We start from the raw sequence: 26229 nt of genomic DNA, 5'->3' as shown, positions 1-26229 counted from the left end.
AGGAAGATAACTCTTGTCCCAAAGCAAACTGCAAGAAATATGGCCATGTTATGCAGTGTACGATCACAGTACACCTTCCAAATGGAATCCATTTGTGTCCAGCAAAAGGAGGAAAGAAAGATGTCACACCTCCAACAGGAATCTTCAGATATGGAAAGATTTAGGAATATACTTACTCTGTGTGTAACTGGGTAGGGAAAGTTTGCTCCTAGTTTCTGCCACCGCTCTTGAATTTGTCTCTTTTTGTACCAAGTATGAAGTGCTCACAGGTCATTCCCCTCTCATTAATTCAACAAGCTGAATATATGCATCAGATCAGATTTAGAGTATTGCACACCATTTGAAGAACTTCGCTGACTGACATTTTTGAAGTGCACACTGTGCTAACCAGAACGCACTGAATTCTATCCTTTGGTGATTTCATTTTATGATGAAAGCTGTAGTAAACAGCCACAAAAATCCCTTTTAATATCCACACCTCCCAAAGGAGGGCGAACACCTCACTTACCCTCCTTTGGGGTCCGGCAATCCCTCAGCACACTGCAGCTCTGCCCTAGTGCTTTGCTGAGAGAAGGATTACTATTAGCTAAAGGGGTAATGCCCCTGTACTCAGCACTGGGGAGGCTGGACCTAGACTACTGTGTTGTTTTGGGCCCTCACTACAAGAAGGACATTGAGGTGCTAGAGAGCATCCAGAGAGGGGCAACGGAGCTGGTGAAGGGGCTGGAGCTGGGGGTTGCTTAGCCTGAAGAAAGAAGGGTGAGGTGAGGTCTTATTGCTCTCTACAACTACCTGAAAGGAGACTGAATCAAGATGGGCATCGGCCTCTTCTCTCAGGCAGCTAGTGATAGGACAAGGGAAAATAGCCTCAGGTTGTGACAAGGGAGGTACAGGTCGGACATTAGGAACATTTTCTTCAGTGGAGGTCGTCAAGCACTGGAACAGGTTTCCCAGGGAAGCAGTGGAATCACTCACTTCATGAGAGTTTAGTGGGTGTGGTAGTATCCAGGGAAGGGTTGGACTCGATGATCTTGGAGGTCTTTTCTAACCTTAATGATTCTATGAAGACAGTAAGAGCAGCATGGCTTGCACCTTGCCTCCCAAGTACTACAACAGAGGGCAAAATGGTCCCAGCTTTGGGGAAAGGTAGGTGAAACATGGAAAGCACACCGGCTTAAAACCAAGACTGTTACCATGCAATAGCAGCATCATGCTATCATTCCAGTACAGCTCTGAATATCCCTCCTTAACACATACCAACACACACGTGCCCCTAGAAACTGGAACTACACAAAATACACCCTACACTCTAGATCACTGACAATAAGCCAAACACAAAACAGAATTCCTATCAGAATTCCTACACTAGTGCAAGAACGAGCACTTCACATGATACTACTGCTGCTAAACCTGATCACTTCAAGTCCACTGAAATATAACTGTATAAAATCAACAAGCTTAATTACATCATAAAAACAAGTCAGCACTGCTTTGTCTGCTTTTAATTTAATTTATTTAAATAGGATAAGGCTACTTAAAAGACAAGTCTTTACATACAAAATGTACATTACATTAAAGTTTGCTGTACTCAAGTACAAAAACTGCACAAGTGTTTAGTAAAAGGGAAACAGCACACTATTTTTAAACACACATTCTTACCATTTTACAGCATTCAAGAAGTGCCTTTTATATTGTAACAGTGAGTGGAGAACTTCTGTAAAGTAATGAACTAAACTACAGGGTTTGGTTTCAATATAAACCAGTGTTAAAAATGTAAACAAGCTTTCTGATCACTATTGACAGCTTCTTTTAGTGGGTTAACTAAGAGGATTCAGAAGTTGATTTTTTTTTGTTGTTTTACTAAGTTTGGGAGCATTGTTATTATTTACCATCCATATCTAAAACTGATCTAAATTGGCTTCACCCTGAGCCACTGAATTTTAATAAAAATGTTTCTATCAACTTAATTGGATTTCTGCCCTTTAAGGCACTACCAACAATTCAGATGAAACATCAAGTTTCACAGAAAACCAAAATCCATCTTAAATTATCAAAGCAAAGAAAACAGGTTTGTGTATTTTTTTCTAGAGTGCAATTACATGTGTTAATGCTCTCAAGGTACTTCTCTGTCTTCCTCTCCATGTCCCTCTCCAACTTCATAAGCTGAAAAAGCACTGGTTTGCATTCCACTGTTTTTTCCCATATTTTATAAGCATGATTGTAACCAGGAAAGCAACCAAATTTGCTACATTGGCACAATTTTACACTTACGCCTGTATAAAATATGCCTATGTACTTAAGAGAACATGGCACTAATCCATTCACGACTTCCTCTCAAAGTTTCATATCAAACAGTCTAATAACATATTTCCATCAGTGCATTTCTTATTTCATATATCAAGAGAAACTTCAATTTGAAGTAACGCTGTTAAAATAGTTCATCTCTCGTTACCAGCCTAACTTGCACTGCAAATTTTACACTCCTGTTCTGTGCAACAGAAACAAAAAAAATTTCTTGTAGACCGTCTTATCAGCAGAATGGTCAGTGTTCTGAGCCAAATTAATTACCCTTTTAAAGCCAAGAAGGCTCTTGGGATCACTCTAAATCTCAACGGCTGTTTTAACTATTTAACCAGATGTGGAACAAAACTGAACCTTAGTGAAACAACGTGTGAATCATAGTGACATGGAGGAGATGAACTACAATAACCTTGAAAACTAAAAGTGAAGGGTTTAGTATAGTGTAATATCACCACCTGTTAAAGAAGTAATTAACTACTTGTTGTGCAAGAGTAGACACTCTTAAGGTTACTGGTGATAGTGACTCCAGATTTACGACAGGGAACTGTTAAACTTGTTAAAGCTTCACAGCAATCTGAATCTCTGTAAGGTTCAAAAACAATTTTATTTAAATTGTTTAAATATACCTATCTATTTTAAAATATGGAAGTAATATTTATGTTTCAAGCACCATTAGCTACTTCATGGCCATGTAACATGCTGGATTTTCTTCTTTGCTTCCGTAGGCTTTAGGTCATTCTGAAATACAAAGAAATATATAAGTATTCTTAGGCATACTGTGCAAATAGAAGTCAGTCATTAATCTGACATATTCAAATCTGCTACTACTGCTGTACTCAGCTATAGGCTACTACAATAGCTTTCTATTGCCATCTTGTGGAGAAAGTTAAATATCACAGAACTTCTCTACAGAAGATAAAAATAGAGTCAATGAATTTAACTACCTGCAAATCATACAAGTATTTGTTTTTTACTAATCTAAAATCAAATATGCAAAAATGTCTTTCAATTATGCAGGTTAGAAACAGGTACCTGTTGGAGTTTCAAAACACACTTCCAAAGTTATTTCAGATAGTGTTCTTAAAATACTTGTTGAAATGGGATTGCATAAATAAAAAAATCCGAACGTACAATTAGGAAACCAATTTAGTTTTGTCAAATAGTAAAAGCATTAGAAAAAGAGAAAGAAAATTTGGTCTTCCCTTGTAATGATCTGGATAAAAAAAGATAAATAACCGTCAAAGCCTCAGATGAACTCATCTTTCAAGCCCCCCCACCCCAAGGAACTTGTAAAAGTCAAGAAAATCTGAAGCAAAACAATGGGAGATGAAGTGGTAAAATAATTACCTTTCACCATCTAAAATAATAATAACAAAAGAAATCTGAAAAATGGAGCTTTAATAGTTCATACAAGCAGAGTAAAGACAGGTATATGAGTTTTCAAGAACATTCTAAAACTCATTGCAACTCTTGTCTTTAAGAGTTTCACTGTTATTTACAGCGATCCTGTGGACTGCAACCACTGAAAGGTTTAAGAGAATCAGATCCAAAGATAAGAGGGATAGTTCTGTGCTATTCAGCACGAGAACTTCAGTTTTTCTTGAAAGTCAAAGAACAGTAACTTGCTTGAAGAGAAAATTGTCACTACTGTCATTATACTAAAAATAGATCAGGCTTTACACTCCACAGCCATCTGCCAAGTACATTGATACTTCCTTGATTCTTCCTGACTGCATCTCTTACTATTCAACACCACATTCTTTAATTTCAGACAGTAAAGTACCATCCATAGAACACACTTGCCTAACTTCAAACACATCTGACCCACATTAACCAAGGCATGACTGAACTTGCAGGTATTAACTGGAACAACCTAACTGTGGCTAATGTAGAAAGTCAAATGCCAGAGGTCATAGCTTCAGAGTGTCAGTTATACAGTGGCACTTACAAGTGCCATCGTTGTGTCTACAAAACATTTAAATGAAATATAAAGAAGTTGTGAGGTGCACACTAAACAAGTTTCAAAAGCTCTATAGGTTCAAATCTGACCAACACTTGGAAGAGTTCTAAATACTAAAAGAAGTTAGTAATATGGGTAGTAGGAAACACACCTCTCCAGCATAAATTTCATTCAGAGCCTCAGCCATGGTTCTTGTAAAAGTTGCTAAAGCTGTCTTTCAGACACATGTTTAGGTGCTCATGTTTAACACAAGTGCGATGGAACCTACCAAACCATGCAGCAAGGATATTACCTGCATTCTTTCATTAAAGGATTTTTAAAGAAGATATTAACAAAAAGCATTTAATGAGGGAATATTGAGAAAACAGAAGTTCAGTCTCATGTCTTGGGAAAATTCTAATCAATGTAACTGCACACTGTATATCTAAAGCTCCCCCTGCAGTTCAACTAAGAGTTCGTATTTCTCTTTCTTCCTTTGAAGCCAAGACTTATTTCAGATATTCCTGTACTCCAGTGGAAATGTGAAAACTCCCTCATTTGTATAATGAAGGAATACCACACAAATATAAGACTTATCCCTACCTCCTGGCATGTTTTGAAGAGATTACCCATTGCACTGACAAGCCCTTTAAGACTAACTACACAGTTGTCAAAATCAACCACTACTCCATCTCCCCATCTGGGAGCTACATTCAGGACCATTACCTACATCTTATAAGATAACACCCTGCTGAATTCATAGATCCTGCCTTAGCTCTTCACTCATCCCTTCAGCTCATCAGCTTTGTTCTGCCCCCATCTGTAGTGTAGTTCTCTTGTACACACAAAATTTGTTTACAGCCAAATCCAACTTGCAGAAAGAAGGTACTTATTTACCTTTCTCGTTTACATCTCATTCATCAGACTTCTACATGAGAACAGCACCCTTCTGTTCAAGATCTCAGCATGTCTTCCTCATTGCCCAAGTATCCAGTTAAAATCCCGCCTCAAAACGAGCCCTTGACCTTTGGTGTCTCACCTCGACTGATAAAGTTTGTTGTTTTGGCTTCTCATTCAGACCCACAGTCTAAGCACTCTCCAGATTAACACATCCAGTTCCTTCCTCTAGCTTGCTAATTCCTATGCAAGATTTTAAACAGATGGCATTCTTCCTCTAAGGATATATTCTATGGCTCTCAGCATCTCACTTCTGCTCCTGTAATATCTCTTCCTTTACTGTGACAAGTGAAAGCTTGTCCTACTCAACCACTCAACTGTGATTGCTACAAATCATTTCATTTTTTCCTTTCCTACTACAGAAAACAGATCACTTGTCTTCCCTCCATGGCTGTTCATGTTGTTCTACAATACCTGTTCTTTCTCTCAGACCTACCAGTAGAATTATCTAGTTGGTGTTTTATTTGACTGCTACCAGCACCACCTTAAGTTTTACCTACTTACTCGTTTTAAAATTATGGGCATGGTTTCTACAGAGTTGCATCTCTCACACAGAAGTTTCCCATGGTCAAGTGCAAAGTACTTTATTTATTTCCTTCTAATCTTTCCCAACCAGCTAGACCTTCATCTGTTTCTAATTTCTAACTTTCTAATTTCTAACTATTACTCCAAAATAAAATAATCCTGAAAACTCTTACAAAGGTCTAACTTCGGCTTCTGTAAGTTTCAACTACAAAAAGCTGCAAAAGAAGATACTGCACAAACGTACCGGCAAACTGGAATCTTCTTTTGGAACAGACCTCTTTAACTTCACAACAGTAGTTCCTGCTATTGGAGACAAAGGGTAAACCTTCAGACCAGTCAACACACCACTGTTAGTCTTTGAAATATTGTTCTGCTGAGCCTCACTATTCCTCATTCCCAGCTTAGTGTCCTCTGACAAACTGGAGGTTGAAATGTATGTTGAGGCATTTGAAGAAACCGATAACCTTCGAACAGTGTTGGTGGGGCTTCCAGCTGGAGGAGGTTTCAGGCGATCAGCAGCTCCATTCTCTGTCTTCTTCACCTTTATGCTTGTACTTGTTGAATTACCATCAAATACAATCAATGGCCGTTTCCTTAATCCTTCCACTGTTGCAACACTGAAAATACAAATCATAAAATTCTCAGAAACACAAATTATATGATCAAAAAATAGCATAGTCAAGACACGAGTAGTGAAAATGAAGTTAATCTTGTCTAAAGTAAATATATATCCCAAAACACTAACATTAAACTTTGATCTGCTCCAAACTTAAAATAAAAATACTTATATAAACTTACATATACTTAAATAAAAATAAAAAGCAACAGAAATTGCTTCCAAAATATAAAGGGGCAGGGGTTTGTGTGAGGAACAGTGTTCCTCAGCAAAGACAGCTGTGTGAGGAACTGTGAAGGCAAACAATCACAGTTGTACAAAGACTCTGTGCTTGTACCACTGCATCTCTTCCAGAGTAACTACAGAGATAAGTGTTAAGTATTTCAAAAGATGAATATTTGAGAAAACATGTGCCGCCTTACCTACAAGAACAGCATCTAATATTCTGATAATTCTAAATTTCCCTGTTTCCACTCTTATTCAAAATCAAAATGTTAAGATAGCCCAAAAGATTGTTACACAAGGAATAAAAACATTAAGCAAAAAAAGCACACCTGTTTTTAAAACAAGCTGTCTTTAAACAGGAACCCTAAGTGGATTTAATGACTTTTCTTTAATAGTTTGTGCCTTAAAGCCTATGTGTAGTCAGAGCTGGCCAATTCAGTGACTCATGAAAAGGAATACTATCAAGCCGATATCAAAACAATATTATCAGAAAATATTTGGATTGCGAAAAAATAAAGTACAAAGTAAACATAACTCACTCTACGTGAATTCAAAGATTTTAAAAAGCATTGCTCAAGAATGACAAAGAAAAAGTGTTTGGAAAGTGCCTATTTAACAAATAAAAAACCCAAACCACCATTAAGGTATATAATATTCCTGATCAGAAACTTCAGCTTTCAGTATACACTGACTGTTCAGTCATCTCATACTAAACAGATGAATAAAAGTTGAATTACAGTGTTTTCAACAATTGAATATATATTTGCATTGATTTGCAACTATATGAATTTGACAATTTTGATGTTAGGTATCTCAACAGACTTCAAAATAAGCCACAAGCAGAGACTTAATCAGTTTGGACTTGGAACAACATTAGATTAGTAGCCGCTGATAAACCTCACATATTAAGAAACTGCACATCACTTGCACAATTTCTGTCAAGAACAGGGGTTTCTTTAAAAAAAGGGAAGTGGTCACAGTTTAGGAGTTCATAAAACAAGACAAAGTTCAGGTCTTAGATTTTTTTTCCCCGTCACATTCCTTACCATAATAAGTCTGCTTTTCCTATGGAGTCAGGGTTTTTATATATTCAGATTGGTGAAAAGTGGCAAGTGAGGAACTAACTGCAACTTCTGGACTGTTATCTACCCTAAACCCAAGTTTAGAATTTGTAGCACCTGTACAAATGACATAATACAGGTAACACTCCCAGAGAAAAACTCTGGGAACATTCCAAAACAAATTTGGATGCTGTACTGTCAAGGACTGTCACATCCAATTTTTAGATACATGTCTCACAGAACAAAACAGAACCTTGGGAGTGACATTTGCTTCATTTATATAAAGTACAGGCACTATAAAAGCTTGACAGTAGGACTCCTGTAGGCCAGCACTCTTCTGAGGGACGACACTGATACTAACTGCTGAAATCAGCCATTTTGGGATTGTGTCCCCTCCTGCAGATCACCTTCTGTGCAACCTAGATTTCAATGCACATCTACATCTAATCCTGCTGCTTATTTTGAAGTGCACGGTAAGATACAAGATTTACTAGAGAAAGCAAAAACTTCACTACATGAGCAATCTGGGTTTCCACTCTCTCACATGATTACTCATGCAGCCAGGATGGCCTCCCAATTATGAGGACAATTTAATGAAAAAATGTTTCTATTTTTGTCTAGCTTAATCTGGTACTTAAGGTAATCATAGAGAAGTGTAGGTTTTAGCTCCCACACCCTGATTATCCTAAATATTTGCCTGTTACCAGAACAGGCACTTGATCACCTCTTCTGTGAAACTGGTCAGAAGTACAATGTTTTGCACTGAACTCAGCATTATCAGCACCTTAGCAGTTCTCAGGGCATACTGAAGTGACCTCTCAGAAGACTAAGTAGAAATGATGAGCCCTACCAAGACCATAGCTATGAGGATGAACAGCCACAGCACTCCTGGAGACTGAGCGTTTGCAGGTGAGAGTCTTTAGACTTGCTGGCATTTCAGAAACTACATATACACTGTGAGATTCTTATCATCCTCTCTTTCAGTAGGCAAGATGGTCTTAGAGATCTACAAAATTAACTATCCCTGAACACAAATACTTTCTGAAATGTCTGAAATTGGAAAGACTGTGCTTGTTCTTATTTGCTATGATTGTCTGCAAACTCAGATATTCAGTAATAAGATATATAAACCATCACCTGTAACCTCAGATATTTGACTGCATTACTGAAGTATAACATCAAATCAGCTGACATACAGCAAGTCTTCTAGGACATGACATTAATCACCAGCAGTAAAACTAAACACAATACTCAATACTGATTTTTAAATTTCATTGTGTTTTTACCTCCAATCTGTAATTACCAGAGGCAAGCCAAAACTCACCGAACTGTGCTGATCAAGTCTTCAAGCCTCATAGTAATTCCATGTGATTTCCACAGAGAACTCATCAGAGAGTTCTCTTATTCATACAATCAATCAGTTTATCTGATTTCTAAAGTGAACTAACAGCACACTTAGTTCCCAGCTCCAACTTGCACATAACTTACAGCTTCAAAATATCTAGGACTTTTGATTTTGTTCTAGAAACAAGAATGCCAAGTTCTACTTCCTCTTTTGCACAATGGCATCGTGTCAATTTTGTTTAAGTGGTGCACACAATTATGAGGAAAAGTGTAATATTCTAATATTCCAAAAAGACAATTGAACTTCCTTGATATAGTGTACTAAAACTGAAATTTTTTCTGTGCAACTTTTACTTGCTGAAAGTGATGATAATCTATTTCTCTCATTTCTCTAGGGTTAGTAATACTAGTAGGAAAAGGTTAACTTTTCTAAACAGTATTTTGTCAGTATATTTGTTAAGTATGAAAGAGGTAATAAAAGCAAAAACAGGAACTTCTGGAAAATCTTAAAACGGTCTAAAAACAGAGCAAAAGACTAAGTCTAGTGTGCTAGATGCTAAGTGCAAAGAACAACTGGTAAAGAAAAGCAGACTGGTAGATTAAAGTTATCTCCTTACACTTACTGTTTTCCCATCAAATATAATGGTTTAACCATTACTGCATTTTATTGTACCAAAATAAGAGCCCCTAAAGTTATTGTACATATAAACTCTGGATGAAGTCATTCTCTCATCTAAAAATTAACGTTGCCTCCTTCTCCCAAAAACATCTAGCCTCCTATCTTTATTTCTTTGGACTAGATGACCATCAAAGGTCCCTTCCAACCCAAACTATTCTATGGTTCTAGATCAAGAAGCAATATAAGCTAAATACCATTAATAACATTTGGATGACAAAACAAAAACATTATCTTTCCCTTTTTCCCGTTATTGCAGTAGGAGAATCTATCACTTCTGACACAGGAAACCTGACACGGCATTCTCTGTAACCTGTGACAATGTCCAAAAGCTGCACAAATTTCATTAATCAGGCAAACAAAGGTTGAACTAAATGCATTGTCCTAAATTCTCCAGGTCTAGCCCAATAAAAGCTAACTTACCTTTTATTCTCACTTTTCAGGTCATTTTGCTGTCTCTTCTTTTCCATCATTTTCCCCCATCTACTTTTTGGTAAGTCACGCTGAGGCAGGGGAATGGCATGTTGAATATAGAGATCAGTGAGACTGTCTTTGTCCATTTTCGCATCATTTTCGACTAATATATTTTTCTGCGGGGGACAGAAAAAAAGTTGTTATTATCATGACAAATTCAAAGCACAACCATCTTAATAGCATCATTTATTTGTTCAAAATACACTTTAAGGTACTGCTTTGGGCACAAATGTCAGAGTTTCAAAAGTAAGTGGGTGGCTAGGATGATCACTTTGGAGAGGCCGTGAACTGCCCACTGCCAATGACAGCCTGGTCTCCTGCCTTCCTACTGTGAAATTCCCTTGTTTTCTGTAGAAAACTGTGGTAATCTGTGGATTAGACTCCATTCCTCCCTTCAGTGAGGCGATGGAAAACACAGGATGTTTTGGTCAGTGCACAGTGGTTTCTTTTTCTACCACTTGCAATGGTGGCCCTCCCTATCCAAAACCCCACAGGTTTTGCCAATAAAAACAGTAGTAAAAAAAAAAAAGGAAAAAAAAATTGATAGAGATACTGTTGATGGCTGATGTTTTCATGCACTCTTAAACACACCTCTCTGAATCCAACTACAATACCAGAGCTCTGCTTCACTCTTCTAAAAACCAGGTAACTAGAACATAATGCAGGTCAGACTTGTGAATGTAGAACTGTGCTTCCTTCCCCAGTTCCCAAAGAATAAGGGAGATAAGTTTAAGCTCAACATGAGGAAGAACTTCTTTATGTTGAGGGTGGCAGACCACTGGAACAGGCTGTCCAGGGAGGTTGTGAAGTCTCCCTCTCTGGTGACGTTCAAAATGCACCTGGATGAGTTCCTGTGTCACCTGCTCTAGGTGACCCTGCCTTGGCATGAGGGTTGGACTGGATGACATCCAGAGGTCCCTTCCAACCCTAAATATTCTGTGATTTTGTGAGATTTCTAGGAACTGTCAGTTTTACCAGAATACCAGTTTTCTTTTCAATCATGTATGGGGTTGTTAACATTTCTTGGTACCTCCTGTCAGATTTATAAAAAGAGAAAAAAAACTCCACTAACATTTTCCAAACTAGAGGTCACCAAAAGCAGGTGAAGCCTCTGTCACTAATGTCTTTGGCAACACTTCATGACTTCTGATGGTGGCCTGAAAGGTGTACATTTTTGTCCACATAGACTACATGGACGAGAGCACATGAAAATTCTTTCAGCTCACACAAAAACCTGAAACTTTGATTCCTGTTGTTTCATGCACCTAAAATTTTCAGGCAGAGCAGTAACAAGTATTTCAAATTACATCAACAAAAGCTTTGTATGGTCCTAAACTGCTTAGAATTCACTTTCAAACTGAATTTCTTTTTTCAACTATTAAGAATTAATAAGTACGTAAGTAATACTTCAGTATTTAAGCATTAGTTTGACTGATTACGTAGGCTGCACTTCCTTAACTCACAGAATCAACAGAATATTTAGGGAGCTCTGGAGATCACCTAGTCCAACACCCCTGCCAAGGCAGGGTCACCTGGAGCAGGTTACACTGGGTATGGACGTGGCAACTTCAACAGTGTAAATATCATCTTTCCACAGACAGTTTTACTGCACGCAGACACTATGTCGATTTGGGCAAACTGCTCTTTAGCAGCCTCGGTGTTCAAACACAGCCCTTTGCAAACACAGAGACATCTCCCACGCCACGGGCCTCCTCTCCGCAACCCCGTGGCCTACGGAGCACCGACTCGGGGGCTGCTCCCCCCTGAACTCCCCCTCAGGGGCCGCCGGTCCGCCCCGGCCCGGCTTCCCGGACGCACCTGTTCCAGGGTGAGCCGCAGGAATTCCTCCGAGAGCAGCTCCGGGTGCAGCAGCAGCACCTCCGACTCCGAGCGCGCCGATCCCGGCTGCTCCTCCTCGCAGTCCCCACCGCCCGCCCGGGCCCTTCCCTTCGCCGCCATCTTCGACCCCCGGCAGCCCCTTCCAGCCTCCCACAATCCCGCGCGGCGCTGGAGACGCGTTTCCAGAGCAGCCGCGCGGGGCAGTGGCGTCACCTTCTGCGGGGGGGGGACAGCGGGATCGGGGACAGCGGGAGCGGGTGTGCCCGGTCCAGGAGCTGCGCTCCGCGGGGCACCGGGACTGAGGGTGCACGGGAATACACGGAATCACAGAGTATCCTGAGCTGGAAGGGACCCACAAGGATCATCGAAGTCCAACTCCTGGCCCTGCACAGGACAGCCCCGAGTCACACCATGTGCCTGAGAGTATTGTCCAAACGCTTCTTGAACTCTGGCAGGCTTGGTGCTGTGAACACTTCCCTGAGGAGCCTGTTCCAGTGCCAAACCACCCTCTGGCTGCAAAATGTTTTCCTAATATCCAACCTAAGCCTCCCCTGACACAACTTCAGGCCATTCTCTTGGGTCCTGTCACTGGTCACCACAGAGAAGAGATCAGTGTCTGCACCTCTTCTTCCTCTCTCAAGGAAGTTGTAGACTGCTAAGAGGTCTCCCCTCAGCCTCCTCTTCTGCAACAAGCCAAGTGACCTCAGCTGCTTCTCATAAAGCTTCCCTTCAAGGCCCCTCACCATCTTCATGTGCCTCCTTCGGATGCTCTCGAATAGCTTTATATCTTTCTTATATTGGGGCACCCAAACTGAACACAGTGCTCGAGGTGAAGCCAAACCAGAGTGGGACAATCCCCTCCCTCGACCAGCTGGCAATGCTTTGCCTGATGACCCCCAGGACACGGTTGGCCCTCCTGGCTGCCACAGCACTGCTGACTCATCTTCAACTTGCCATTGACCAGGACCCAAGGTCCCTTTTCATGGCACTGCTTTCCAGCATCTCATTCCCCAGCCTGTACGTATATTCAGGGTTGCCCCATCCCAGAATCCTGCACTTGCCCTGTTAAAGTTCATACAACTGGTGATTGCCCAGCCCTCTAATTTGTCTTGAGTCTCTCTGCAGGGCCTCCCTGCCTTCCATGGAGTTAGGTGTTGCTGATGAGGTGAGGTTATCCCCCAGCTGATAGCGTTGAGCAGGGAAAACACACTTTATTATAATTCTGTCAAGATACAAGACTACAAACCACTTTTGCTGCTACATGCCAGAGCTGTGCTACTGAAATGAAACAGGATCTCCATCCTGCCCATACCTGTGGCCCTGCTTGTTAGTGCAGCTTGATCTGCAATAACAAAAGTTGCTTTGTAATTCCAAAGTAAAATAGTTGCCTGTCCACTGGAGTTAGTCATCTGCTTACATATTTAAAAGCAGAATAGGGAATTACAAATGATTATGAGTAAAAAACCATGTCATTGTTACAATACAAAATTGCAACGTAATTTGAATTACTTGATTTTCATTTTACAGAATTATGAGGTACAGGCAACAATGTAACACAAGTAACATAATGTCATGGTTTTAAGTGTACATCCACATGAACGAGCTGCAGATATATCACTATGTATGCCACATTATTGCTACATACATGCAGTGTTTCTCTGCGTGAATTCAAATTTTGAATATTTAAAAATCATTTAAGTGTACAAATAAGTAGTAACATTATTTCATAATGGTGTCATCAAAACAGCCATCTGGCAGCATATGCAATTCACTTCCTTCTGCTTTCTCTCTGTCCCTCCTCCCAAAACAACCCCAGCTACTGTTACTGCTTGTTTTTTCTTGGAAGCACTGTTTTTTCTACCTATGTGTATGTTTTGTATGCCTGGGTTGGGCTTGGTCCGTTACTATGATCTGTAATGTGACTACAGTGTTTGGAAATAACAAATGGATTCTCCCAGAGCTGCCCAGACCATGAGTGGTGTCCAGTGTTTGTGCTGCTGGGATGGGCTCCTCCTCTGCATGGATGCATAATTCGGATGCTGGCCCTGACGCTCAGCGCAGGTTATTTCTGAGACCGCACTGGGCAGGCTGGGGTCCAGTGGGCCAAGGAGGGAGCTTCCCATCACTGGAGCAGCACAAGGGCACAGTTACCCTCCCTCTCCTCTCTCTCCAGGGAAGCTGCATCCGAGGGGAAACACCGGCTGTGCGCCGGGATTGCCAACTGCCAAGAGCCCCAACTTTATATCTGTGTGCCCAACACACAAACACACCTATAGACTAGTTCTGTTTTCATTTTCTCACTCTTCTCTCACTTTAGCCAATTACATCACAAAATCACCTTAATTCAAGTAATCTTGTGAATGAATATACTTTCTAAGGCAAATGTTCAGCCTGTATTTTGGTGCTTATTTCAGCCAATGAAATTACTGTCTTGTAAATTACATGGATCATCTCTCTCTTCCTAAAGCATCTTGTAAGTTCTTTCCTCATGGAAAACACATCCTTGCTAACCAAATTAGTTTTGCTGATCATGACTTTCACTCTGTTTCTTATGTTAATATTTATTTTGTAGGGATTTGTACCCAAAATTACAGTTCCTCTTTGGTTAACCAGACCATGTCCTCTCACAGTGAAGTTCTGACACGGATGAAATGTAAACAGCATGATAAAAACTTAATGTTTCTTTTCAAATTGCTGTAAAAATGATAAAATTTTTATAACCTATATCGTTTTCATAGATCTGCTGAATGATCCTATTGCATTTTATAGTAGAGATAATTTTTTTCTATTTTTTGGTTAATAATTTTAAAATTAATGATACCACATGTCATTTTCCATTATTTTTCTTTTTAAGATTTTCCAACTAGAAAAACAATGCTTTATATCAGTTCTGATACCTCCTTTATACTTTGTTCATTAGCTGTATATGTTGCCCCAAAATAGGTTCTTTCACCTGGTGTGCAAGAGGCCAACCCACACACAGAGTCAAGGTATTTGATTTATTTACAGTTCTGCACAGAAAGGGATGGCAAATCCACAAAGCCAGTAACGACCACCAAAACTTTTCATTATTTATACATTTTAGCAAACAAAGGCATTAATGTTCATCGGCTACAAGTTGCCTAGTTCCCTTATAGTTAGTATTCTACCTCCTATTGGTTAATGATTCCCTTGCTTCTCATGTTAATTAGGCCACATGCTCAGTCCTTCTTTTCTTTTGAGTCGGTGGGCTGTGAGTCAGTGGTCACCATTTCCTGTAGCCAGAATTACCTTTTGCCGGTGGGAGCTGATTGCAGCACATTTGCTGAGTTGGCTTTGTTAGTTTCTTCCTTATCTTGGGAGTTCTGCCAAATGTCCTGTGGCCCATAATTCTGCATTCTTTGTGTCCACTATCAGCAGTACATCCTTCTCCCCAAGGTTTGTTAACCTCCTGCTAAGTCTGAGATCATTGAGGCGTGTGAAGCTCTAAACCCTAACAAGGCAATTCTACTGAAAAATAATTTATCTTTCTAACACCCAGACATCCACTAGGAGCAGCTTTTTTCACATTCCAAGAAAGTGCTCTCACTCTAATTGGACTTAGTAATAATAAGAATGTTATAACGTATGTAGATTATATAAATAATTTATATATATAATTTATATAGAGTATAATAATCATAGTATAAATATCTTGTAAAAGAGACTTGCAGCATATATAATATATATAATAATGGCAATATTATAGGTTTTATAATATATGAGACATATTGCTATTAAGTCCAATTAGACTGACAGCACTTTCTTGGAGTGTGAAAACAGCAGCTCCCAAGTCTCATATACAGTCTCATATAAATATATACACATATATGAGACTTATAACAACTAAGTATCTTTATATATATATATATATATATATAAACACACATATAAAGAGACTTAAAACATTGCTACTATTAAGTCCAATAATTCCAAGTCATTGGAATCTCTTTTATCTATCTATCTTATACACACACACCCATATACATATACACAGCTGTATGTATACTTATACATGTATAAATATACGTACATGCACCCATGCACATATATATAGATGCGTACGTCCCCTCTCTCGGGTGCACAGTCGGAGGTCGGTCTTTCCCGCACGTGACCGGACGCTCCCGTTCCCGTGACGCGGCTCCGGGCGGGGCCGGCGCCGCAGCGGAAGCGGCGCGTCCTCCCCGCCCGCCCGCCGGCGGATCCGAGCGCGCCCCGAGGCGGCCCCGGCCGCCGGCACCGCACCGCGAGGCCCCGGAGCGGCGGGCCCGGCTCCCGCCGAGCGCCGGCAAGTGCGGGGCGGAGGGAGGGCGGGGGAGGCTCCCTGGCCGCGGGGCGGAGGCGGCGCGCCGGGGCCGGTCGGTGCCGGGCCTGGCTGCGCGCAGTGTGTGTGTGTGTGTGTGAGAGAGGGGACGGGGGCGAAGGAACCGCGCCGGGCAGCGCATCCCTGCCCTCCCGGGGGCTGGGGTGGCCCAGCTCCTGGGCTCGGTGAGATCGTGTCCAGAGGTTAATTAGCGCTCGCTTAGGGTGTGGGTGAGGGAGCGGTGCGGAGGTGAGGCAGGCAGGGGGCCGGTCTGCAGAGCAGCAGCCGGGAACAGGCAATGCAAGGTTATTACTTAACCAGAGCGGTGGAGAGAGAGCTACTTCGCACTTCTCTACGGAAATGAGTACATGCGGGGTTACTGGTGTGCCTGAAAAATAGTGTCTACTAGACTGGTAATTTTCCTGACTATAGCGGTTTGGGTTTTGATAGCAAACATCCCCATTATCTTGTTTTCCGGAGTTCTGAACATCTAAGAAATACTACAAAAAATATTGACTGTTTGTAACTCTGGGGTGGCCTCTTGCACTTTAAAGGAACATCATGTTCTGCAGAACCTGTTCCTTTGCAATGCACGTAGGCCCCTAAGGTTTTATAAATGAGGACAAAAATATTTAAAAAAAAAATACATCCACATCACATTTGTTGACATTGATTGTTCCTAAAAGCTTTTTCTCAGAGCTTTTTTTTCCTAGAATGAGTTTCTTTATTACCAGACTTAAGTAGTGCTATGGATTTCTTGTTACTTCTGCTCAGGAACTGTATATTTGTTATGATTTCTTTTGTACTTTTCCTTTTCATCTACTTTCATTCAGGCAATTCTTTTGGAGCTTTTTAATACATCTTGATCAAGAGTAAAATTCTCCCAATGGCATACATTAACATTTGTAATTTGGGCTACAGGAGCGTTAAGTTGTTGGCAACTTCAAGTATGAAAGCTGCCTGACCTCTGCAATTGATAATTTATCAGTTCAGGCTGTACACAGACTCTTAAAAACTGTTGGGTTTGGGTTTTTTTGTCAGTCAACCTTTGGACAGCCCTCTCTAACTTAGCATGCCGTGTTTCTTTTGATCACGTTGAGGGATAACATGGCTGTGTTGCCAGAGACTTGCATTATCACTTTACCTTAGGCTATTTCTCCAGCGCTTCCTGGGTTTGTTTGGATTATTTTTTTTTGGCTGAAGGACAGAACACTAATTTACACTCCAGGTGAGGATGGAATTTGAAAATTTGGAAGCCTAAACTAAAATCTTTTTAACTTCTGAAAAAACAAACCCTGAAGTTCTTGGCATTAAAGATAACTCCTTTCTCTTGGTAACATGGTTTGCTTCTGGCTGTATTCTTAGTTTGATCTAATTTTATGTAGTGGCTACTTCCACATTGTATACCTTACCTTTTCTCACTCAGTTTTGGATATTTTTTTGCCATGGTTTTCAATATTCTCTCACAGAAGCAAAGGATTTTGTTATATGTAATAATTATAAACTAAATTCGTTTTGACTGTGCTTAGTTTGAAGTTTGTTCAAAAGAGCATTTTGTTGATACTGGTCTCTCTGTTGGTGCACAGAGATTTCGTTTGATGTTTTGTATCCATTGTATCTGTGCACTAGAAGCAATTGTATATGTTACCTGTTAAATCCACACAAGATATTTAGTGTTGTGTCTTCCCTCTTGTTGACCGAGTGGCCATTACAGAGCAGTCATGACAAATTAAAAGGTGATTAAACAAGGTTAGCAATTTCTCATCTGCTTTTCTTTGGAGTGTTGAGCACAGCTGTCTGCTGGTTTCTTATAAAAAAATAACACAAATCTGGAGTACAGTAAAGTTGCAACTGTTTTTAAAACACAATTAATTGCTTTATAAATTGCATCTGTCCCTTGACAATGTTTGATTGCAAAAGGGTAGGTATATTTTGTAGAATAGATATTAGAAGTGCTGCTTAGCACTTAAAGACAGACTTTTGGGATGATTGTGATAGTAGAGAACAGGAAGTCTTAATTTCTGCGATATTGCAGCTTGAGTTTAATTAATGCTTTATGGGCTATTCTTCCAAATTTTCTGGGTATATGTGCTTTATAATTGCTGGTGCATATAGTCTGATGCAGAGAATGTGTAAGTAGCACTGAATACAATGGGCATTCTGCAGATATTAAAAAACAAAAACAAATTACAAATCAACAACTTTTATTATGAGTTGGATGATATTTTTCGTAAGTTTTTATTTAACTGGCTTGGAAGTTACGTATTCCTGATTGCTGGAGAGTAAGGAATGTAAAGTATGTGTTAAAATGCAATAAGCCTGTGATATTTTATGAACTAATAGACCTACAATTGAGTGTAAAGCAGCCTGAGATGTTAACTAATAGCACTGAATGCCTTGTGGCTTCTCAAGAAATCTAAGACCTGAAGCTTGTCTCTTTTCATGTACAGGTGATAGAAACACGTGCATGACAGGTTTATAAATCACGAAGTACTGGCAATAACCACTTGTAGTGCCAAAGTGTCTGAAAGAGCCAATAACATGCTGGTTACATGTGGAGAAAGCATCACTTCAAAATAACTGGGTGCTCTTGTGAATCTGTTTCAGAATAGGTTTGGAGTGGAAGCATAAAATTTGATTAATTTCTGTGGTTATTAGTGTGCTTGCTCTGGCTTGTGTAATTGGGTTGGAAATAGAGTACAGGCTATTAAAAAATGCAGCAGTTAAGTTTTTGTGTTGGTGAATATTAAATTACTACCTCTGATATTTGATTATGTGTGTGGAGGTAAATAGTGGTTTTTTTCTCTTTAATCAGATCACCCAGAAGACACAATGAGCGTTAAAGCTTTCAAGCTCGTTTCTGCCGTTGAGCGGGAGATGTTAATGGGAGACAAAAATTACATCAACATCGAGTGCATTGAGTGCTGTGGGAAGAACCTCTACATCGGAACCAATGACTGCTTTATCTATCACTTCATGTTGGATGAAAAGGTATCAGCAGCTGGGAAAATAACTTTTGCTGCTACCAAACAACTGCATAAATACCTGGGCTTGAAGAAGCCTGTGAGCGAGTTGAAAGCGGCCTCTGCCCTCACCAGACTTCTCGTGCTTTGCGACAACACGATAACACTAGTGAACATGATAAACTTGGAACCCGTCCCCAGCGGTGCTAGGATCAAAGGAGCTGTGACATTCACGCTGAATGAAAACCCTGTGAGCGGGGATCCGTTCTGTGTGGAGGTCTGCATCATCTCCGTCAAGCGTCGGACCATTCAGATGTTCATGGTGTTTGAAGACAGAGTCCAGATAGTGAAGGAAGTGTTTACTCCAGAGCAACCCTGTGCTGTGGCTGTAGATGGATACTACTTATGCCTTGCACTTACTACACAGTATATAATTTTGAATTATAATACTGGCGTCTCCCAGGATCTCTTTCCTTATTGCAGTGATGAGAAACGGCCAATTGTGAAAAGGATAGGAAGACAAGAGTTTCTCTTGGCTGGCCCTGGAGGCCTAGGTGAGACTAAGGATGTTAATTTTTTCCATTTTTTTTTTCTTTTACTTCTCCTGATTTCTTTCATTTGTGAAGCAAAGCTTTACTAATTAAGTATTTTTCATCATAATAATGATTTACTTCACAGGTCTATATTGGAATGCTGAGATAAAAAGGGAGATGGTTAATTTTTGGTACTTAAAACTATTATAACTCTCCTGGGTTTTTTTCAATGCACAAAAATCTATGATTATTTGTGTTTTAATCATGTCTGTAGAAAGCTTCATTGCTGTATAGACAGCTAAGAGTAGTAGTATCGTGCAGCCCTGAGCAAAAGATTTGTTTGGTACCAAGTGAAACTTCGGAGGCTGATAGGCTCTCTGTAGGGACCAGTCAGATTGGGTTTGAGGAGCCCTGTGTTGCTATAAAATTGTTAAATTCGTGTAGATGAGTTAATTTGTTCCTCAGTTGCTATTCAGAGGAGTTCACATGAAGTCCATTTTACATTGAAACAGATTCACAAGTATGTTTGTTGTACTACAGCGCTAGTAAGAAATTTTAGTGGATATATACTGTATCCTAACTCCTTTTAAACTCTACGTGTTGTCAGATGCTACCCAGTTTTTATGCTTCCATTTGCCTAATTTTTTTAATAGTGTTTTTCAGGTCCATATTACAGAAAATGGTAGTTTAACAACTGTAAAACCAAAGTTAGATCATGTGAAATAATGCTCTTGTCTAATAGATAAATGACTGTGAGGACTACTACTGCTGTAATCTGTCAAAATCAACAATATGCTGTGCAATTGGTAATCTTGACCATTTTTTTGGAAAAGCTGCAATATCCCAGAGCTGAGAGACCACAGGCAGAAGGCTTTCATGCTGTTTCCCATATGACTCTCCTGTTAGGAGATGCAGTGTATGTAGTTTTCCTGACACATTAGGAATAGCATGATGCAAGTATTTATGTTCTTAATTCAGGGATCTGAATTTGGCTTTTTAATATAAATTCCAAAGAAAAATAAATAATACAATTTGTTGCTTATATTGAAGTTTTGTCTCGTGAGCAGAATGGGATATGTACATCAACTCACCAGTTTTTCTTGAAAGAAATAAACTCTCATTAGAATGTCAGTTTATGCAAATTGAAGACTTCCAAGATGAACTTGTTTTTTTCAGATGTAGGGTTTTTCTAAGTCATTTTGGCTGCCCACTTCTTATTGAAACTTCTAGTTGCTTTAAATGTGTATATGTATTTGTGGATATTAACTGGTTTAGGAGTGCTGTAAAAGTTTAAATTTGTGAATTAACTGTCTGAAAATATTCCCTTTTGACATATTACTAAGAAGATCCCAGTCTTACTTTTAATTTTTATTAATGTTTTTAAGAATATCAAACCAGGTTCTGTTCAAGTAGTTAATTTTCTTTTTTGATTTAAGAAGAATAGATATACTTTCAAAAGCATAGTTGTATTTAGTTAGAAAGCAGAATTTTATTTAGTCTGACTTTTACTTTTATCTGGTGTCCTGTAAGACAGAGATACGAGAATGTTACTCATCCAACATACTTGTGTAAGTAGCGTGTCTTGGGGTTAGAATATCAGGTATGTGAGATATTAAGTAAATGCACTTTTGCTGTTCTAAACGTGCTATAAACCACCCTTTTCCTCATGATACAGGCAAAGTCGATCTTGTACTGCCTCAGAAACCTTGCAGACTGTTTGCTTTCAATTGTACCGTGTTTCCTTGCCTAACTCAACTGTGGGTTGTTTGTGTTTTGTTTTGTTTTTTTTAATCTCCTGTTTTCTATTCGTTGTTGTTTTGACTAGTACTATCTATCTTGCTGTTCTTCCTTGGTAAAATTGTTAGTGTCTTTAACATTTGTCTCTTTGATGTTCTGAAGGTGGTTGAGCACCTTTATAATAGATAAGCATTGTGTATCTTGGAATTTGAGGTAGGCTTCTGCTGTAAAATGAATGGACTTGAAAAGGCTCGATTGAATCTTCAGTTCTAATTTTGATTTGGTTTTGCATGTCTCATTGGTTAAGGCATGCTTGTTTGGCACTTGGTAAAGCCTCTGCTAAATCCAGCCTCTTACTGAGGTGGATGTATTCTGCATTAATATATTTGGCTTTATGGTGTTTGAAGTGGCATATACTTAGATTAATTTGCTTTTGAATTAAGACTGGAATTTAGATAGGCAGAAAGCAAGGGCTCAAAATGGTTATCAAAGTAAAATGTCTTTGAGTTTATTGGGTATGTAACTTTTTTCCTTACCTGGACTCTTTGGATTTAAGACTCATTGTTAGAATTGTTCATAGCAGATCCCTGATCTTAGCCATTTGGTACTTTTTTGTCTCTGCTTGCAGTTAGTATTTAGCTCGTTCTTTCAGAAGGAAGAGGAGGAACTTCATTTTTGATGCATCTTCATTTTGTCCAGTAATTAGTTCATTTAGAATTAAAAATCAGTTCTTTCTGATATGTATGAAACTATGCTTACCAAAATTCAGTTTCTGAGTTTGGGAAGCTGTTATTGCATGTTTTTAATCAGATTTCCTGCTTTACAGAGGCTTTAAGTATTGAAAATTGCAGCAGATAGTTCTTGCATATTGGCACAGGGTGTGCTTCTTAGCACCAGCGGGAGAAACTGCCCCAAAACATCAGAGGTGTCAACTCAGACTGAGCTCCCAAGAGGGGGTGCAGCTTGTCGAGCTTTAAGCTGAAGAGAGCACCTCCTATCTCCTGCAAGGAGCCTGGAGCAAGGGAGAATGTGGTCCTTGCCCACAGGAGATGTGTGCTTCGTGGAGGATTTCTGTTGCCATGTGAAGGAGGTGCAGGAGGAGGTCAGCAGAGTGCATGGCCACTTCTTCTCCTGGATCCAGATGTGAACCTTGTACCTCCAACTGTACCGAGGGAAGGACAGGCTAAGTCTCTACTGGTTCTGCGATGGCCAAGGCTGGAAACTTGTGACTTGTCATAACAAAAGAAAGGAAGTACTTGTCATAACCAAAGAAGGAAGAATTCTCCTTCTCTACCTGCAGATCTACATCTATATAATAAGTTCAGTGCTTATAGTAGCACATGAAGAGCAGGAAGGTCAGTCCCAACAAATTGTCTGAGCCTGTACAATGCGGTAGCACCAGGAAGAATTAGCAAGTAAGAGTAGTGGGACACTCCCTCATATTGGCAATGAAGGTTTTCTCATCAATCCTGCTGGTAAGGAAGAACATCTTGAGGAATGTGTGGATGGTGCAGGTCACCAACTGATTGCACAGCTTGTGTTGAGAGGGATTTTGGAATTTATGACTATGGATCTCTGTTTAAGGAAGTAATGGGATCCACCAGGCCAGGTGAGGCAGAAGCGTTTTTGCCAGCTTGACCGATCAGCTTGGTGAGGAGGATTTAAATTAGGTGTGGTGATGGTTGTAGGCTGAATTGGCACTCAAAGAGTGCAAGATGGTGTAATGAGAGACTTTATAAGCAGCAAACAGAGCTGAAGAGGTCATACTTCAGGCATATACAGACAAAGAAGTCTTTACAAAACAGCATGATAGTGGAAGCTCTCTTTTTCTGGGAAATCAGCACACCTGTGTGTTAACAGCTGAAACATAGGGTTACTCTCTATGTGGTAGCAGTAGGAAAATGTGTGCCTTGGAACAAAGGAGGAGGCAGATGAGAGTTTATGCATTAGGGTTAGAGAGCAGACTAGTATGGGTGACATTGTGGTCACTGACTTCTAGAGACCACTTTATCAGGAAGGTAAGACCTTCTTCAGGTAATGGGAAGAAACCTTCATTTGCAGGCCCTAATTTTTGGGGCACACTCGAACCACTCCAGTTCTTGCCAGAGGGGCAGCACAGCAGGGCACAAGCAGTCCATGAGTTTTCTGGAGTGCACTGCTGGTAACTAAGGAACTGATGAAGCAATGTGCTCTGTTGAATATAAGTGTGTTGGTATCATTCTCATATTGAATCCAAAACACAGCACTGTACCACCTACTAAGAAGAAAATTAATCCAAAACCAGGACAGAGGCCAATGTGTGTCTGTCACTGACTCTGCTGAACACCATGAACAGCAACAAAAGGAGCATATCAGCAGCAACGCAAGGCTAATGGATGCCCACTGTTAAATGGGGTGGAGGACCTGGTGCCAAAGGGCATGGAAAAGGCTGAGGTGCTTAATGCCTCCTTTACAACAGTTTGCTGGTATGACTTTCCTTCAGGAATTATCAAGGCTTAGGAACAGTGGGGAAATCTGGAACAGCAAAAACATGCCTTCATCAGAGAAGGATCATGTTATGGAACATTCAGGTAAACTGGACAGACCTGATGGGATGCTCTCATGAATGCTTGAGGGTGATGGTCAGTGTCATTGTGAGGCCAGTCTTTATTATCTTTGAAAGGATGTGATGATCAGGGGATGTTCCTCAGGTCTGGAAGAAAACAAATGTCTTCACTACTGTCTTAGGTGAGCAAGAGAATGGATCCAGGGAAGTACAGGCTGACCAGTTATACCTTGATCCTCAGGAAGGTGATTGAGAAAATCCTGGAAGCTATTTCCAAATATACAAAGGGCAAGAGTGTGATTTGAAGTAATCAACATGGATTTAAAAAGGGACAATTACCTGACCAGATTGAGTGTCTTCTATGATTAAATGCCTGGCTTGGTGGATGAGGGGACAGCAGTGATATCATGAACTTCAATAAGGCTTTTGACACTGTCTCCCATGACACCCTTTGTAGACAAACAGATGAAGAATGAGCTAGAGAAAGAGTGAGGTGGATTGAAAGCTTGACTGGAAGGTTTGTAGTGAGCAGGACTGAATCCAGCTGGATGACAGTCACTAGTCCTGACCCCAGGGGGCCATTGCGAGGTCAATACTAATGTCATCTTTAAACAACATAGATGGTGGGGAAGAGCACACCTTCAACAAATTTGGAGAGTATACAAAACATTTCTAAGTCTCTTGGTGCTGAAAAGAGTCTAGCTGTGTTTTGGGTAACTTTTGTAACCTTTAGATAGCCTATGCATTTTTAATATGGAATTGATTACTGATTTCATCTCAAGTTTGATCAAATGCATTCCTGTACTATAAAAAGGCTGTGGTTTCTGATTGTAGTTGTTATGTTTATTGTTATCCTTAGGGGAGAGCTGGATGAAGACAGAAAATGCATCGTTCTACCACAGAATGATACACCACCTAGCTATTGAGGGCAGAGGGATGCAGAGAGATACTGACTTGAAAAAGTAGCACACATTGCTGTGCATACCCTTTCACTTCTGTAAAGGATTTTTTTAAATTACCTAAAAAAGAGCTCTTTCATTTAAAAAAAATGTGTTTTATAATTATTTCTGTTAAAACATCGGAGAAATAGAAAACCAAAGAATTAACATTTTAAATATAATAAGCTCTAAATTTACTTCTGGTTAGGATGTGTTTAGATCAAGTTTTCTCCCACTTTTTGAAATGGGATTATAGCACGGAGTAATAATAGAAAGCCTTTAAAAGTGGACAATGTGGTTTGCCTGACATAAAATTTTACTTCTGAGTCATAAGAATATCAAGACCAATAGAGTAAATTGGGAATTAATATATTACAACCCCCCAAAATGATTTTCTGTAAGGTGCTTTGGTTGAAAAGCTGATCATTGTAGTGAAAAAGAACCCTTACTCAAGGGGAGAGGTTGATCATTTAAAAGCTGCTATGAGGGATACAGAAGCTTAGTCTCTACACCATAGTTCTGTAAAAGTCTACAACCTTCTGGTTAGTTTTCTGTTTTCCCTTTTTTTTTCTTTTTTTTTTCAATTCCAAGATGGTCCTTCTACCCAGCTCGCCTTGCCTCATTATCCTCTGTTTAGAAGAGATTTTGTAAATTGAATAACATAATCTTTTAATCTCTTGTGTTCTTTTGAGCTCAGACTTACTCTGCCAGCTGTCAAGTGGCTCACTGCTGCCAAAGATCAATTTTCATGAGCATGCCTTTTTAATGGCATGAGAATACTGGGTTTAATGGGTATGAATTAATATTTTGAACAGAAGCTTACATACTGCTTCAGTACAGCTCAGCTGGTAATTGTTTACTGAACTAGGCCTCAAAATTTTGACTGAAATTTTTCTTCAGTCAGTGTCTCAGAAAGAATTGGGAAATACAAAGTAGCATAAATAGAACCACTGGCATACAGTCCTAAAGCAAGTTAGAAGTCTGTTAAGCTAGGAGAAGGATGGAGGACAAAATAGACAGGAGGAAAGATAGTGACAACCCCCCCCCAAATTAATTGAAGTTATAATCTGGTTATTTCAAAGACAGCATAGGAGTTATCATTGGGATATTAGAAAGTCTTTACTCTGTGCTGCTTTATAAACAGCCTCTGCATTTTTTTCAAATGATTGAAAACACAGATGCTTCACAGGAAGTGACTCATCCCAAGGAGCTGGACGTTTGTTCTGTGAAAACAT

The 26229-nt window shown here is 39.8% G+C and overlaps 2 protein-coding genes and 1 long non-coding RNA gene across 4 annotated transcripts in view; 1 reads left to right on the top strand and 2 right to left on the bottom strand.

Annotated features, from left to right (window-relative positions):
• Positions 1–1496: 1496 nt before the first annotated feature.
• Positions 1497–12128, bottom strand: CUNH2orf49 (chromosome unknown C2orf49 homolog). Its single transcript, XM_051806889.1, has 4 exons — positions 11937–12128; positions 10068–10234; positions 5967–6339; positions 1497–3039 (listed from the first exon to the last, which is right to left on the bottom strand). Exons 1-4 carry the CDS (start codon positions 12075–12077, stop codon positions 2983–2985), a joined length of 738 nt encoding a protein of 245 aa, XP_051662849.1. The 5' UTR covers positions 12078–12128; the 3' UTR covers positions 1497–2982.
• Positions 12129–14942: 2814 nt separating this feature from the next.
• On the bottom strand, positions 14943–16065 carry LOC127479654 (uncharacterized). Its single transcript, XR_007907636.1, has 2 exons — positions 16009–16065; positions 14943–15396 (listed from the first exon to the last, which is right to left on the bottom strand). It is a non-coding gene; the product is annotated as an uncharacterized LOC127479654 (long non-coding RNA).
• An 82-nt stretch (positions 16066–16147) lies between these two features.
• The window catches only part of TGFBRAP1 (transforming growth factor beta receptor associated protein 1), a 33920-nt gene continuing 23838 nt past the window's right edge, over positions 16148–26229 (top strand). Inside the window, exons 1-2 of one of the 2 annotated variants that reach the window (XM_051806850.1) lie at positions 16148–17506; positions 19094–19795. In XM_051806850.1, the coding sequence (XP_051662810.1) occupies positions 19111–19795 (685 nt within the window). In that variant the 5' untranslated portion in view covers positions 16148–17506; positions 19094–19110. The remainder of the gene's footprint in view (positions 17507–19093; positions 19796–26229) is intronic. The other variant, XM_051806849.1, reaches the window with a different exon arrangement.

The sequence above is a fragment of the Manacus candei genome, unplaced genomic scaffold (genome assembly GCF_025592945.1).
Source record: "Manacus candei isolate 608988 ecotype Guabito, Panama unplaced genomic scaffold, ASM2559294v1 h1tg000069l, whole genome shotgun sequence".
Taxonomy (NCBI): domain Eukaryota; kingdom Metazoa; phylum Chordata; class Aves; order Passeriformes; family Pipridae; genus Manacus; species Manacus candei.
This window is presented reverse-complemented; position numbering and strand designations above follow the sequence as displayed.